The sequence below is a fragment of the Lathyrus oleraceus genome, chromosome 4, assembly GCF_024323335.1.
Source record: "Lathyrus oleraceus cultivar Zhongwan6 chromosome 4, CAAS_Psat_ZW6_1.0, whole genome shotgun sequence".
Lineage (NCBI taxonomy): Eukaryota > Viridiplantae > Streptophyta > Magnoliopsida > Fabales > Fabaceae > Lathyrus > Lathyrus oleraceus.
In genome coordinates, this window is record NC_066582.1 from 180,467,722 (window position 1) to 180,483,664 (window position 15,943).

The window sequence follows — 15,943 nt, forward strand, 5'->3', positions numbered from 1 at the left end:
AGGGTGTGAAGATCTCCCTCCCTGCTCTCCTTTTCAGATATCTGAGAGATTCGGTCAGAGAAACCAGAAACAACATGAAGCCCAGATCCTACATTCCTCTGGGAAGATTGCTATCTGATGTCTTCATTGAGCATGGACTGGTAGACCATCTGGAAAAGACCAAATTGATGGATGATCTGGCAATAGATGTTGGGAAGCCTCTGAATGCCAGAAATCTCAAGAGTATGGGGATAATTAAGAAGATTCAAGTCAGACCCACTCTGGATACATCCTGGGATTGTTTGAAAGATCAGAGGAAGATGCCTCATGGCCTTGCCAGGTTCTTCAAAAATGAACCCAGAGACGCTGTTGCTATCTATCTTCAGCGTCTGCTGGATGATGGTGTTGACATCTCTGATTTCAGCCTCAACGACTGTCTGGACTCTGAAGAAGACTTCGTCAGATACAAGAGAGGTCTTTCTGAAAAGAAGGTAGCATCTCAGGCAAAGAAGGCCAGACTTGGAGACGCTTCTGGAAGCAAATCTTCAGCTCCTCTGAATATCTCTACTGGTACGTCTGTTCCTCCTGTTACCTCTAATCCTCTGATGGCTTCCTCTAATCCTCTCTCTTCACAACCTATTTATACCACCTCTGATATTTCACCCTCAATCACCAGAACCTCCCAACCTACACCAGTTCTAAATGTAGCCCGTACATTCATACCTCCCTCTGAACCTAAACTAACTCACCAAAGCACTTCCTCTTCATCATCCTCAGCACCAGAATCACCCCCATATTGTTCCCTCTCTTCTGACCCTGAATTTTCTGACCCTGATTCTCCAACCATAGCCACAATTTATGCTCATAAACTTGCTTCACAACAACAAACACAAACACAATCTGAAGCAACTTCACCTCCACCACAACAAACAACCACCATACCTTCTGAAAACCAACCTTCTGACCATCCCACTTCTGATATCAACCCACCAAACATCTCCGCTGAACCAGAACCAGAATCTGAACCTTTAGATTTAAACCATCTTTATGCTTCACCCCAAACATCTGAACCTCAACCAGAAGCAGAATCTGAACCTCAACCTGAGTCAGAATCTGCACCTCAAACCTTAAATCTCAGCCCTCCAAACTCTCCACCTCATACCTCTGAACCAGAACCTGAACCTGAACTTTCTAAACCTACCCTTAAGGAAGCCATCTTGATGATTGCAGAGGCTTCAGTTCAAAAGGTCGATTCTCTGGTCACTAACTCTGAACTCAGTGATGATCCTAAATCTGTAAGGACACACTGGAACAGAGTCATTGGCTGGATGACATCTGAGGCCTTTAGACTGAAGGGCATCTCTGAACAAGTCAGAAATGGCTTCATCAGAGATGCTGAGGCAAGACTCTAGGAGAGACTTGCCAGAGAAGCTGAAGCCAGAAGGCTGGAGGAAGAGAGATTGGCCAAGGAAGCTGAAGAAGAAGCAAGAAGGCTAGAAGAAGAAAGACTTGCTAAGGAAGCTGACATCCTAAGGGAAAAGGAAGCTGAAGCCAAGGCTCTGGCGGATGCAGAAGCACAAGCTGCTGCTGAAGCTGAAGCTCAGCAAGCTCTGACTCTGGGGGAGTCCTCTTCTGTGATCCCTATGGTTCTTCAGACTCTGAAAGAACTCAAGCAAGATCAGAATGAACTCCGGGCCAGAATGGACAAGCAAGATACTGTCAACGACAACATCCAGAATATGCTTGCAATGCTGCTTCAGAGAATGCCTCCGCCTCCGAACCCCTAGGCACTTAGGATTTTATTTATTTTGCTTGCCTGTTGTTTCAGAGAATGCCTCCGCCTCCGAACCCCTAGGCACTTAGGATTTTTTACCTTCTCTGGATCTGATGTTTTCTTATTGTCGTTGTGCTTCTATCTATGAATTCAAGTTTTTCTCTTTATTTTTTTTTTTACTATGTCTTTTTGATTCTGACAAAAAGGGGGAGAAGTCATTAATAGCTCTGATGAAAATATTGTCTAATACCTTAAGCATTCTGCAACATATATTTTCTTAAAAATAAAATTATCTAACTTGGACTTAAGAAATTGCAGAAAGTTTCAGAAACCTCTGTACTTAAGAAACTCTGGTAAGAACTTCTGAACTCCCTAGCATTATCTCAGGGGGAGCTTCTGTCTATCTGATCTAATATTATTCATGTTTCATCTGCTAATTAAGGTTGTTTTGTCATCATCAAAAAGGGGGAGATTGTAAGAACAAAAATTGTTCTACAACAGATTCCTTGATTTTGATGATAACAAAGGATGAAACCAAAAATGGCTCCCTAACGAAAAGTTTCTAAGTGTGCAGGGTTCTAAAGAAAGAAGGAAGAAATCTGATGATGTCATCAGATACAAAACCAGATCAGATACAAATTATCAAATTATCAGAAGCATCTGAAGTGAAGACAAGTTCAAGAAAGTCTAACTCTGAGTAATACATCAGAGGCATCTAAACAAGAATACGCTCTAGAAGTTCTGACTCTGAACAACGGTTGTCTAACTCCAGAAGTTATCAGCGCTATCTGAAGAAATCCATCAGAACTCAAAAGAGATTTACATCAGAAGCAAGATTTCAAGATTCTCAAATACTTGAAGACTCTGATCATGGAATTGCTAATCATGAAGGAGTAACGTTTAAGTCAAGAAAAGATTTGCAAATGGATTTCCTAATTGAGAAAGAGACGTTAATCTCCAATCTCAATAAAGAAAATACTACTTGTGGTAAGTAGTCATTTCAAGAAGAAAAAGTCATCCTGCAAAAGCTATTTATGTGATGGCGTAACTTCATCTCAATATCCACCAGTTTCAACTACTACTTCAACGAATATATAAATAGGCTGCAAATCAACCTTGAACTAATTAGCAAGCCAACAAGCCAAAATTATACTGAAACATCAACACTCAAGAAAAACACTCTCTAAGATCTTCACAAAGCTTTTGCTTACAACGTGAAAAACTCTTGTTCTTAATACTGTAATATTTGCTTTCTTAGAAGCACTCTAGATTACATAAATCTTTCATTTATTGTTTGTTGATTTCCTCAAGTGACTTAGTGTAGTCTGTAAACTTGAGAGGACTAAGAGATTTTTCTCTTAGGCGTTGTTTGTAATCTTTCAAGATTAGTGGATTAAGTCCTTGTTGAAGGCGAAATCACCTTGGCCGGGTGGACTGGAGTAGCTTTGTGTTATAAGCGAACCAGTATAAAATCCTTGTGTGATTTTCTTTTTGAAAAGCGCTTATTTTTCCAAACAATTCAAACCCCCCTTTCTTGTTTTTCTCACCTTCAAAGGATGTGTTAGAAGATAGTCTGATTTGGCAAGAGGAACAAAATGGAGTGTAAAATGTCAAGTCTGGGTATAAATTGTGGAGAAACTCCCAAGCGAATCATTTGAATAGAAGAGTGGAGGGAAATTGGGGAAATCTTTGGAATATTGTCGCGCACCCTAGAGTCAAACACTTGTTGTGGAGGATTTGTAGGGGTTGCATACGGTCTCGATCTAGGCTCCGTCAGCATTATGTCCAATGCCCTTCTATTTGTCAGCTTTGTGAGATTGAAAATGAGGATGATTGACATGTTTTTTTGGATGTACTACTGCAATCCAGTGTTGGCGGGCAGCAGATTTGTCATCTATAATTGATTCCCGTGTTCATAATTTTAATGATGTTAAATCCATTATTCTTGACTTTTGTAATAGAGAGGATAAAAGGGATGTTGGTAGATTTGTTGTGATGACTGATGTGCTATGGAAGAATATATTAATGTTGTTTGCAATAATGTTCGAGAGGAGGTGTCGAAAATTAGATTACAGGCGTATTTCAATTGGCAAGATTGGTTTTCAACTCAAAAAGAGAGTGGTATAGATAATGTCCCGTATCACCCTACAATTTAGTGTCCTTCTAATGAAGGGAGCTTGAAGTGTAATGTAGACGCTGAATTTAATAGTGAAAGAGACACAACAGATAGATGATGGTGTGTGGGAGATAATTTAGGTAGATTTATTATCACAGTTGTGGCTTGGGACGTTGGTCTATTATCCACCATTGAAGCATATGCCATAACTTTAAAAGAAACTTTGTAAAGTGTTATTTCTTTACCGTTAAATAATGTAACTTTCAAAAGTGATTCTCAACGGGTAGTTCAAGCTATTCATTCTAAACATTTAAGAAAATCTGAATTTAATCTTATTATTTTATCCATTAAAAATTTATTACAATTTTTTTCGAACATTGAGATTAAATTCATTAAACTTCAAACAAATTCGGTTGTGCTAGTTAGTTAAGACGGACAATTCTTAGATTATTCATAGTTATCTTAATGTGATAAGAGTAACCCTTAAAACTTTTTAATGATTTTTGTATCATTTTCAAAACATGATTAAAAATTCATCATCACTATCTTAATTGTTTTTAAACATGGAACTAATAAAATATAAGCAAATTTTAACGCCAAAAACTCTAGATGAAAGTAGCCAAAATTTGATCCAACAGTCACCGTCAACCTCTCTTCCGTCGCCGGACATAAACCGCCGCGAAGTTTCCAACACAAATTGATTTGGTTACGGTTACGGAGATTCCATCGGAGGTTCACGCCATGATTACACGGATGAAATCCCTAACGAATGCTTGGCCGGTATTCTTCGGTTCCAGGATGCCGGAGATCGGAAAGCTGCTCCGCCGTGTCACGTCGGTGGTTAAAATTAATAATGAAATGGAACGTAAAGAAAAAGAATAAAACTAGCTCAAACTTTTTCCTTTTTCAAAGACCGAAAATCAATAAAATCAAGATGAACGCCTAAAAATAAAATAAAAATGAAGAACATAAGAAAGTGAAAAGTATAGAAAGAGGACCAGGTCCAAGTCAAAATTTCCACTTTCACAGTCATCACCGTCTAAAGTCATAACACATATCTTGCTTTGTTAAAGAAACTAGGCATTATCAATTGATGCCAACGCCGAAGCAATTCAGCAAAAGCCAAATAGATGGTCCCCACAATAACCATTCCATTCCATTTCCAAATTCTTCTTTGAATTAAACTCGAACTTGAAGAATCATCGGTGACTTAGGCCTAAAATGATTTTAAACTATTAGTATTATTTTTTATAGAATGACCAGTATCACACGCTAGTAACTAGCACGCTTGTAAACGCGTACTCGAAACTACGTATAGCATTTAAATTGAATAAAACTTAGTATTGGCACTTCATATTTTATATTAATAAACTGTAAAAAGTATTCCTTTTATTTTTTTATTAATTATATGTTAGAAATTTTTTCTCTCAAACATACAAAAGATTAGATAAAAATACATATAATTCATAATGTGTAAAAGTATCTGCAGGTAATATATTTCTGAAGTCAATTCTACAGAAAAAATTAGTATTAGGTAAAATTCAAATACTTAAAATACTATTATTAAAAAAATAGCTTTCATTAAATTTTAAAAGAAATGCACAAAAATAATTAGATATTTTAAAAAAATCAATAAAAAAATACGTATCAATTTTTAAAAATTCAGAAGCAATGCAGATACAGCATATAATTCAAAATCCGCCGAAAAATCTACAGGTAATTTCGCAACAAATTCCATATATAAAATATCAAACACTTAAAATATTATTAAAAAATAAATTTTTTATCAAATTTTGAAAATACATAAAATTAAATATTATTATTTTTAAAATTTGGAAAAAAATGTTTAAAATCTTATAATTAAAAATGGCAGAAAAACCATAAAATTCCATAACAAATTTTATAGGTAAACTTATAATATTATTTACAAAATAGAATTTATTGATTTTTTAAAAAAATCTAATAAATTCTTTAAACAGATGATATTACAGTTAAATCAATATTATGTGAAGGTGTCATGTCTAATTAAAAGGGTGTCAAATAATTTTTTTTAATTAAGTAGAAGTATGTAATCTATGGACTTGGTGCTTTTTTAAAGGAGATGTGTTGTCCAATTTAATTTTTTTTGTTGAAAATGTTGAATATGATATTGTGTTTTTTTTAGTTATTAGATTAAAAAATAACTCAAAATATTGTATGTTGATGGACGAGAGATATCTGCACGCAAAACTAAGACGATGTCTTATGTGTGTAGTCTTGATTGGTCTCTCAAATAATGAAAGACCTATTAACCTCGCACACAGAGAGCATCTAAAATTAATTATATTATTCAAAATATTGTGGTTGGTAAAATATATCTCTAACTTTAATTAATACTATTTGCATGGATTATATAATTTTCTCATTGTTGGGTGTATGTGTTATGACATCTTCGTTTTCTCCATCTACGCTTTTGTGTTTCGAAAACATAGTCCAAATTACGCTTTTGTGAAAACAATTATTTCAATTAGTGGAGTAACAAACATAGAATCTAAATTATAATTTTGATTAGATTTAGGAAAAAAATCTTTATATAGTTTAATCATGTTCACCAACTGATTCCTCTACACCTATGTCAAGAGACTATTGACCTTTATCATTCTAGGTTTTTTTGGAGTTATTAAATTGACCTCTAATATTGTAGGTTGAACACTTAATTTAAAAATGTAATTAGACTCTTATGGATTTAGTTACGTGATTACTAAGATTCTCAACTAGAGTCTTTGGAGACTCATGATTCTTGTGTTCACTCTCACATTCTCCTTTCGAAGACATAGTGCAAAATATTTTAGATTCAGTTGTCAAAGATGTCAACATATCCAATAAATTCCTCAACAATGGAGGTAGACTAACAATTAAACAACCCAATAGAATATCGTATGTTGGCCCAAGTTTTCAATTAGAAGCCTTCGATAATGAGGTTGCAAGCTTCCAAATCACTTTCCTTATATTGCTTGGAAACCATAAAAAAGCTTAAGTGAGGTGAATAGAGTAATTCTTCGAACATCTTAACCTTAACTAAAAAATGTTTTTTTTTGTTAGATTCCATGGTTTCAACCATGTCAGTTGACAAAACATAAGCCTTTGATGAAGGGTAGAAAACACACACATTCACTAGTATGGATCTAGATTATATCTGAAATAACAAAACAATAGGGGTTTCCATCTATCACAAAGAAAGTTGATTGAACATTTTTCGGTCCAACAAATACACCGACCATTAGAATGTCAACTATGTTGGATACTTCATACGTGAAACTCGACATCTTCACGTCAATGGAAATTATATCCTCTGTGTTTTTTCCCAACAACTTTAAAGGCATAAATGACCTAAAATTGAGTGCAACGCCTCCATTAACAAATACTCAACTAAATTTCTTACCATTGATTGAGGATTTGGTGAACAATAGTTTTAGATGTTTTACCATGTTAGGTGAATTTTCAAAAAAAAAACTTTTGGTCTCCTCACTATCAACAGAAGTTGCCAACCTAGGAGCTCCTACATATATAAACAACTAAGGAGCTCTCAAAGTCCTAAAGTAATTCAACACACCCTTAAACCTTTTTATAAAAATTTATTTATTTTCAAAATATTGTTAAAAATGTGTTTGACCAAAGACTTATCAATTAATAAGCTTAAATCATTTAGGAAGTATAAATTTTCTATCTAATCATACATCGAGGCGTCAATTGAATTAACAATACCACATGCAATCGTCGATTCGATTGGGGTCATCACTATAATTTTAAGTGCACTCGTCGATTTGTATAGCGCTGACCCTGTATTTAATTTTTTTATTTATTTAAAATTGATTAATTTGAGAAATATGTGGTAAAGTGGGACATTATAGAAGTATGTTTGAAAAAATCGATTATTTGAGTAAAAATTTCATAAAACTCTTTTATCTTGACAATACATCTTTATTAAATTATATTTAATATACTTTTTATAGATATTTTATTAAAATTAATATTATAAACTAATGATTATTAATTATTTTTAAACATTTTTATTTGATTTTTTTAATTATAAGAAAGTTTAATTAGTTATGCTTCATTACATAAGCAATAGTTCAACCAACAACTCATAAGATAAATCAATTACTGAGCTGGTTTATTTTTTGAAGATGAAAAAATGAGATATCACAAATTTGAATTTATATCTCAACATCTAATATCTATGTCCAACAGATCTAATATCTCTGCCCTATTACCGAGCTGGTTTGACATGACAGGGTTAATCTTTATATATTTTTTTAACATATAAAATATTAAAAAGTAAAATAAAATAATAATAATTGCAAAATATTAAAAAAAGTAATAACTATTGTAAAAATATAAAATTTAAAATAGATAAAAAAATATAAAACTAACAAATAATAAGTTAATTAGTAATAAAAGGATTAAATATCCTTTTAATAAATTAAAATTACAATTTTTCATGCTTAATCTGTTAAATTTTTTTTCCTAACATCTAGCTTCTATACCATTCAAAATTATTTTGCAAGTAATTTTTCTCTTGATAAAATGAAATATGTTTAATTATCATTTAATTTTAAAGCTTTTTTATTGATTTTATGTATCATTTTTAAAATATATTAAAAACTCATCACCAAAATCTTAATTGTTTTTAAACATGGAATGCATTAAATATAAACAAATTTTAACACCTTCTAGATTAAAGTAGCAAAAATTTTGATTTCAAAAATAAAATTTTGAAACAAATTTATGTGATTGAGCTTTTTATAATATTCTTATCATGTACTCCTTATTTTCTTAATATAAAAAAAATTACATTTTTTTATCAAATGCATCAAATAATTAACGAATTTGATTCATATATATATGTCAAATACATTCATTATTTAATGTATTTAAAATTATTATTTTATAATAAAAACCATATATTAAAAAGAAAATCTTTTGAAAATCTTAGTAGTCTAAAAAATAACAATTGGTAGAAAACAAACAATTAAAAATTTGATACTGTTTATAAAATTGGAGGAAGGAAATGAATGAAATATTATAATATAAATTCAACGTCTTGGTGGGTTAAATTGTGATTCTCTCTACTAAATTTAAAGCACAGGTAGATTAACTAATAATTGAGATGTAAATCACACTTTTGTTATACTATTTTTCAGATCTTTAAAAGAAAAATTTGATTTTTTAGATTTATCAAATAATCAATATATTTGATCTATTAATACAATTAAAAAGGAAAAAGTAAAAAGTAAAAAAAGTTATACATAGAAAATACTTTTGACACAATGGAAGTAAATGAATTAAATTCTAAAACTTATGTATATAATAATGAATAACCAAATTTGAGTTGATTTTATAAGAAAATCAAAATTTGAGCTATTTGGATGAATTCCTAGTCATGTAATAAAAATAGTAATTATTATTTTACCATTTTCAATATTTCTAGATGTCTATAATTTTGATTTGAAAATGATATACAGCATATTAAACTCGTCATCCTGGGTGGTTACTGAGACGACACGCGCTTCACCCTTTGACGGGTGAAATGTTGAAACCCTATATCTCTCTCCAACTCCATCGTTTCTTTTCATTTCATGCTTTTCTCTCATTTTACAACATCGTTAAATTTCATTTTCTTTCTGTATTTTTATTTTTCTTTCATTTTATGGGTCAGTCGCCGTCAACCTCCGTTCCCTCGCCGGACATTAACCGCCGCGATGTTTCCAACATAAACCGATTCGGTTACGGTTACGGAGATTCCTCCGATGACTTTAACGGAGGTTCACGCCGTGATTATACGGATGAAATTCCTGATGAGTGCTTGGCTGGGATTCTTCAGTTTCTGGATGCCGGAGATCGGAAAAACTGCTCCGTTGTTTCGCGTCGGTGGTTACGCGTGGAAGGTGAGAGCCGGCAGAGGCTTTCCCTAAACGCGGAGGCGAAGTTGTTGGATTTCGTTCCTTCTCTGTTCGCTCGTTTCGATTCGGTGTCGAAGCTAGCCTTACGTTGTAACCGGAAATCGACGAGCGTGAATGATGATGCTATGATTCTGATCTCGCTTCGTTGTAAGAATCTCACGCGCTTGAAGTTGCGTGGGTGTAGGGAGATTACCGAGATCGGGATGTTAGGGCTTGCGAAAAATTGTAAGAATTTGAAGAAGCTTTCGATTGTGTCGTGTTTGTTTGGTGTTAAGGGGATTCATGCTGTTGTGTATAATAGTGATGTTATTGAGGAGCTTTCTGTTAAGAGGCTTCGAGGAGATAACGATGAGGATGGTGAATCGGTTTATGGTAATGGTTGTTCTTCGTTGAAATCGATTTGTTTGAAGGAGCTTGCTAACGGGCATAGTTTTATGCAGTTGATAATTGGTTCCAAGAAGCTTCAAACACTGAAGCTGATTGGGTGCGTGGGAAATTGGGACTTGACGCTTGGGACGGTGGGGAAGTTGAATACTTTGGTTGAGATTCATCTTGAGAAGGTTCAGGTAAGTGATGTGGGTCTTGTTGGTGTATCGAAATGTTTGAAGTTGGAAACTTTGCACCTTGTGAAAACACCTGAGTGTTCAGATGCTGGTCTTGTTGCTGTTGCAGAGCGTTGCAAGATGTTGAAAAAGCTTCACATTGATGGGTGGAGGACTAACAGAATTGGTGACGATGGTTTGATTTCTGTCGCGAAAAACTGTCCTAAATTGCAAGAGCTTGTGTTGATTGCTATGTATCCTACGTCATTGAGTTTGGTTGAAATTGCTTCAAGTTGCCAGGGTTTGGAAAGGTTTGCTCTTTGCGGAATCGGTACGGTTACTGATGCCGATATCGAGTGTCTTGCTGCTAAATGTATAGCACTTAAGAAATTGTGCATTAAGGGTTGTCCTGTGTCCAATGTTGGCATTGCAGCATTTGCTTCTGGGTGTCCTAATTTGGTTAAACTCAAGGTGAGAAAGTGTGTGAAAGTTACTGGTGAAATCGCGGGGTGGATGCGTGTAAGGAGGAGTTCTTTGGCTTTCAATTTTGATCACAATCAAGTTGAAGGATTGGATGGAAGTGGTAGTGATGTCGGAGTTCAAGAAACTACCATGGCTTTTCCACCTATTGACAATGAAGTAAACCTTATTGATGATTCTCCTTCAACCAGCAATAACAGCAATAACAATGACAACCGATGGTCGATGTTCAGGTCCAAGTTCAATTTTGTGCCCTGTGCTTTCAGAAGGTGGACAAACATTGATACTATCTCTTAGTAACCGCATTTCTTAATCATTTATAAGAATGGCTATATACATTTTACCACATAATGTTTGATGAAGCTCTTCTTGCTTGTTCAGTGTCACGGTCCTTGAATTATTTATTGTTCATTGAATTTTGCTTCTGTTCTATTAATTTCATGTATCCAATCAATCACCTTGATTGACTATTCTTAATCATTTGTTAGAGTGGCTATACATTTTTCCACATTATGTTTGACATTTTCGTTGTTTTGATGGTTAATGTGACATTTATATTTCTTGTTTTGATGATTATTTTTTTCATTTTCATTGTCACTAACATGTTTTTCATGATTTATACCAAATGAAACTTTTCTAATACCTACCCCTGTCCTTCTACACCTTGATAAATTTGCTATTAATCAGAATCAAACCAAAAGAACATTTTATGGAAACTAAATTTCTTTTGTAGTGAGTGCTTGATTAGTTGTTGTACAAACATAAACATGAAACTGAAAATAACATTGGTGTTTTTTCTTTTATCATATTTACTTTACAGTTGTAATTTGTTAACTTGGCATCTCTGTTTCTTAGTTGGCATCCAGTAGTATCCTTTTGTAATTCCATTGATGATTCTCGTGTGTCACCCACTCATCATGTAGCTTATTTTCTTCACAATGTTTAATAAATGCTCTCATTAATTCGGACAAATAAATCATGCCCTTCAGCCTCTTCCCTGCCCAATAGCTGTAAATTTGAGTCTCAGGACAAGTAGCATGATTTCTACACTATCTTTGGAGGTCTTTAATGAAAAAGTTTACTACTTTCCTGGACTACATTTAACGCAAATTGCATTTAATTTGGCTGCACTCTCATTTTTTTTTTCATAAAATTTGATTTTTTACGTTCAATGATTAAATTATATATATATATATATATATATATATATATATATATATATATATATATATATATATATAGAGAGAGAGAGAGAGAGAGACTTAAAGAAAAATATATACAAACTTTTTTTTACTTATAAACCATTAAGTTTTTTACTAATAAACCATTAAGGAGTAGTATTTTATTTAATTAAAAAATATTTGATATGAGTAGTTGTATATTAACCAAAATGTGTTAATATATTTAATATTTGTTTTATATGGAAATTTAAAAATTAAATACATTTAACCAAGTTTCTTAAAATACGTGAGGTAATAATACTTTTCCAATCTGGTTAGCATATCAAAAATCAATCAAAAGGAACCCCAAAACAACGTTGTTTCCTCATTCATATTTGAGTGTTTGTGGTTCTATCTCTTATATGGTTGAAAATAGTATCTCACAAGTTGATCTTGTAAATTTTTTATTCAAAAAATTTCGAAAATAACTCAGTTTTCATATTAATTCCCAAACTATTTCATTTTGAAGAGGTGACGTCAAATGAATTGGCGTATGCTCTCTAAGTTAGAAAGGTGACGCCAATTGAAATGACTTATGTATTTAGAGAGCAGATGCCAATTCATCTGACGTCACCTCTTCAAAATTGGCGTTTGTGTATTATTTTTAAAGAAGACACCAATTGGTTTGCCACCTATGTGTGTTGTGTATTTTTTTTTGAAAAATAATATACATTTTAGATAAAAGTTGAAATTGGACCAATTGATATTAATATTAATATGCGTTTATATACTATAATAAAAAAGACTAATGTCGTTGACCTAGATAACCTAACCGACCTCCGGAACCACGTCCCCTAGTTACCCGAGCGCGTGACCCTACCCAAGTTGATGATTCACCCCAGATGTTTGAGGATTTGAGGGTCCAGGAACATCACCACCACCAGCATGAGATTGTCTAAGATATTCAGGCAACTTCACGTAATCATGTGTATGCAGTGAAGCGTTATCGCTATAGCTGAGTTCGTGACCTATGCTAGAGTAGTTGGACTGTGTTTGAGTTATTGGAGGGCGACCATGACTATTGAAGGACGACATTGGTGTGAATGATGCGTCGACGAAATGTTGAAATGATTGTTGTGGTGTTTGGTAGCCATATGATTGTTGCATGTTTTGGTTTTTTGATGTTTGAGCTTCTTGGCTATAATAGGAGGAGGGACGGTTGATGTTAAATGATCGTTCAGTATTTTGGTTATGGTGGATATGATATGGTGATGTGTTTGGTGCATAATGATGTTGGGTGTCTTGATGATGATCTACTTGTTGGTGGTGGTACGAGGTATGCTCTTGGTATTGTGGTTGGATGTTTGGCATGTTATGGTCGTAAGTTTGTCTGTTTGTGGACCAAATTTTTTTATGGATAAGGGGTTGTGAGTAACCGGTCTGACAATGTTGTTGATTAGATGTTGAACCTTCTTGTGTGTAAGTTACATGGTGTGGGTCGTATAGGTACATATCCTCGGCGAGGAACTAAAATCCAACCGATCTGTACCAGCCATATAATTACGAGTTTGTTTTTCTTCGGTTGGCATCACAACGTCAGTTAAGACATGGTCTTGTCGGTGCTTCCATTTTCGACACTCAGATCTAACGAAGCTTTGCAAAAAGTTTCATTGGTCCTTAACTTTTCGTAGATGTCATTCTCTTAGTCATCTCAGAACACATGTCGCTCCACAAGCCAATCTCTATTTGATTTCAGATAGACATGTTATTATTGAGAGTGCTTACAATAACCATGACAACAGATGGCATAATCATCCTTCTACTCATGTCTATTGTATTAGACATACCGCACGTAACTTCACACGTGCAACCAAAGACAAGAACCTTCACAAAAAAGTGGTGAATGTAGAGTATGCTCTAACTCAGCCATCATTTCAACATTACCGTGACGAAATTAGATTTTCAAATGCAAATGTAGGAAGGTGGGTGGATAACATACCATTAGAGCAGTGGACAAGGGAATTTGACAGAGGATGTCGATGGGGCCACATGACAACAAACCTTGTTGAATGCATGAACAGCGTACTCAAAGGCATTAGAAATCTACTAATAATTGCATTGGTCAGAACAACCTATTTTAGGTTGGCATCGACCTTCGCAACCAGAGGTGAAAGATGGAGTGCAGTGTTAATGTCATGTCAATTATCCAATGAATGTTGTATGAAAGTGATGAAAGAGGAAACTATCAAAGCTAGCACAATGCGGTTATAATCTTTGACCGTCATAGGAAAAATTTCAGTGTACAGGAAACACAATGAAGGGAGGCCAAATTTATCCTATGTTGTCAGACTAAACAGAAGTTTGTGCGACTGTGGAAAGTTCCAGGTCTTTCGTATTCCTTGCTCCCATGTCATTGTGGCATGCGCACATACTCGCCAGGACGCTTACAACCATCTATTTGTTGTTTACAAGGCCATTACCGTTATGAATGTCTATAATGCAAGCTTCTTAGTGCTAGCAATGAAGGAATATTGACCTCCATATCAAGGGGACATAGTTTGACACAATGATGAGATGCGGAGAAATAAAAAAGGACGGCCAAACAACACATGTATTAGAATAGAAATGGATACGACTGATAAAATGATAAGATTATGTAGTATATGTCGTCAACTCGGATACAATAAGAAAAATATCCCGATCTCGGAGCAACCTTTGTATCATAATTTAGTACCTCATTTCAATTTTTGTAACCTTTGATTTTGATATATTAATAACTTTTTGTTACAACAAGGTTAACAACAAACATCACTCCAACTTAAACACACTTAAAACCGAACAGGTCTGAATAAACAACACAAACAACAGATATCAAAACAGATAAAAATACTTAAGCATAACATTTAAAAACAACATTTCTAACTGATTACAATAATCAAACTGATATCATTTGGTCCAAACATCACTTCCATAACATCCTTATCATTTTTCACTCACACCCATCCACTAAGACATCGAGTCCCTCAATACTTCTAATTTTTTTGCCTTCAGGTATGTTTCTGTCTAACCGACGAACCAACTCCCTCTGTAGTTTCTCGAAACGACAGATGTTCCATAAGAGCATCTCCATCGGAGGCTTGTCTCTTGAATAAATTACTTTTCCACAACGGCGATGAAGACGAGCCATGTTTGTGTTTACGCAACAATCTCTACCCTTCCTATAGAGGTTTACTTGCAGGACCGGCTATAAAGTCCTAGACCGATGCATGTTAAGTATATGGTGGTTTTGTTGGTGAGGTGCTTGGAATGTTTGAACAACAAGTGAAATGATTTGCAAAACTAGAAATGCAGTAAAAGTAAGGAAAGATAAAAGATATGATACAAATGTAAATGAACAAAGTAAATGAAAGCAACTTGGCAAGTTAAATGATTTGAAAATAAAGGTGGAAGCAAAAATACATTTTTGCAGGAAGTTAACCTTTTTCTCTCTAACGCTTGATACCTCAAGTGCATTCCTATTGCAATGCTAAAAATGCCACCATTGAAATGAAAATTATATCTACTTAAATAGTAGTAAGAAATAACTACTAGGAGGTTATAGTCCATTCATGATGTGCCACGTGTCGGAGCCTGTCACCGACGTTGCTGGAAACTTCCCACTCTCTGCTTCCCACGATCAATTCCCCCCATGATAATCTGACCTTCGACTTCGACAGACTCGCCTCCTTCGTCGACCCAGCTCTCTTGGTTTTCCCTTCGTTGATCCTGCTTCCGACTTCTCATTGGTCGACCTGGCTTCATGCTTCTTAGGTTGAAATTTTCAGCTAACAAATTGCCCCCCGAAAAGGCTGGTTTCGACTTAGGCGCTTCGACCAAGAAACTTGACTTTTGACTTTCCAAATTTCGGTTGGCCATCTAATCGTTAATGATGTTTTTTGCGTGCAATGATG

General features: G+C 34.4%; 1 protein-coding gene across 1 annotated transcript; it reads left to right on the forward strand.

The window, feature by feature from the left end:
• The first annotated feature begins 9,370 nt into the window (after nucleotides 1-9,370).
• On the forward strand, nucleotides 9,371-11,355 carry LOC127074408 (F-box protein SKIP2). Its single transcript, XM_051015723.1, has one exon. It carries the CDS (start codon nucleotides 9,439-9,441, stop codon nucleotides 11,128-11,130), a length of 1,692 nt encoding a protein of 563 aa, XP_050871680.1. The 5' UTR covers nucleotides 9,371-9,438; the 3' UTR covers nucleotides 11,131-11,355.
• Nucleotides 11,356-15,943: the final 4,588 nt, after the last annotated feature.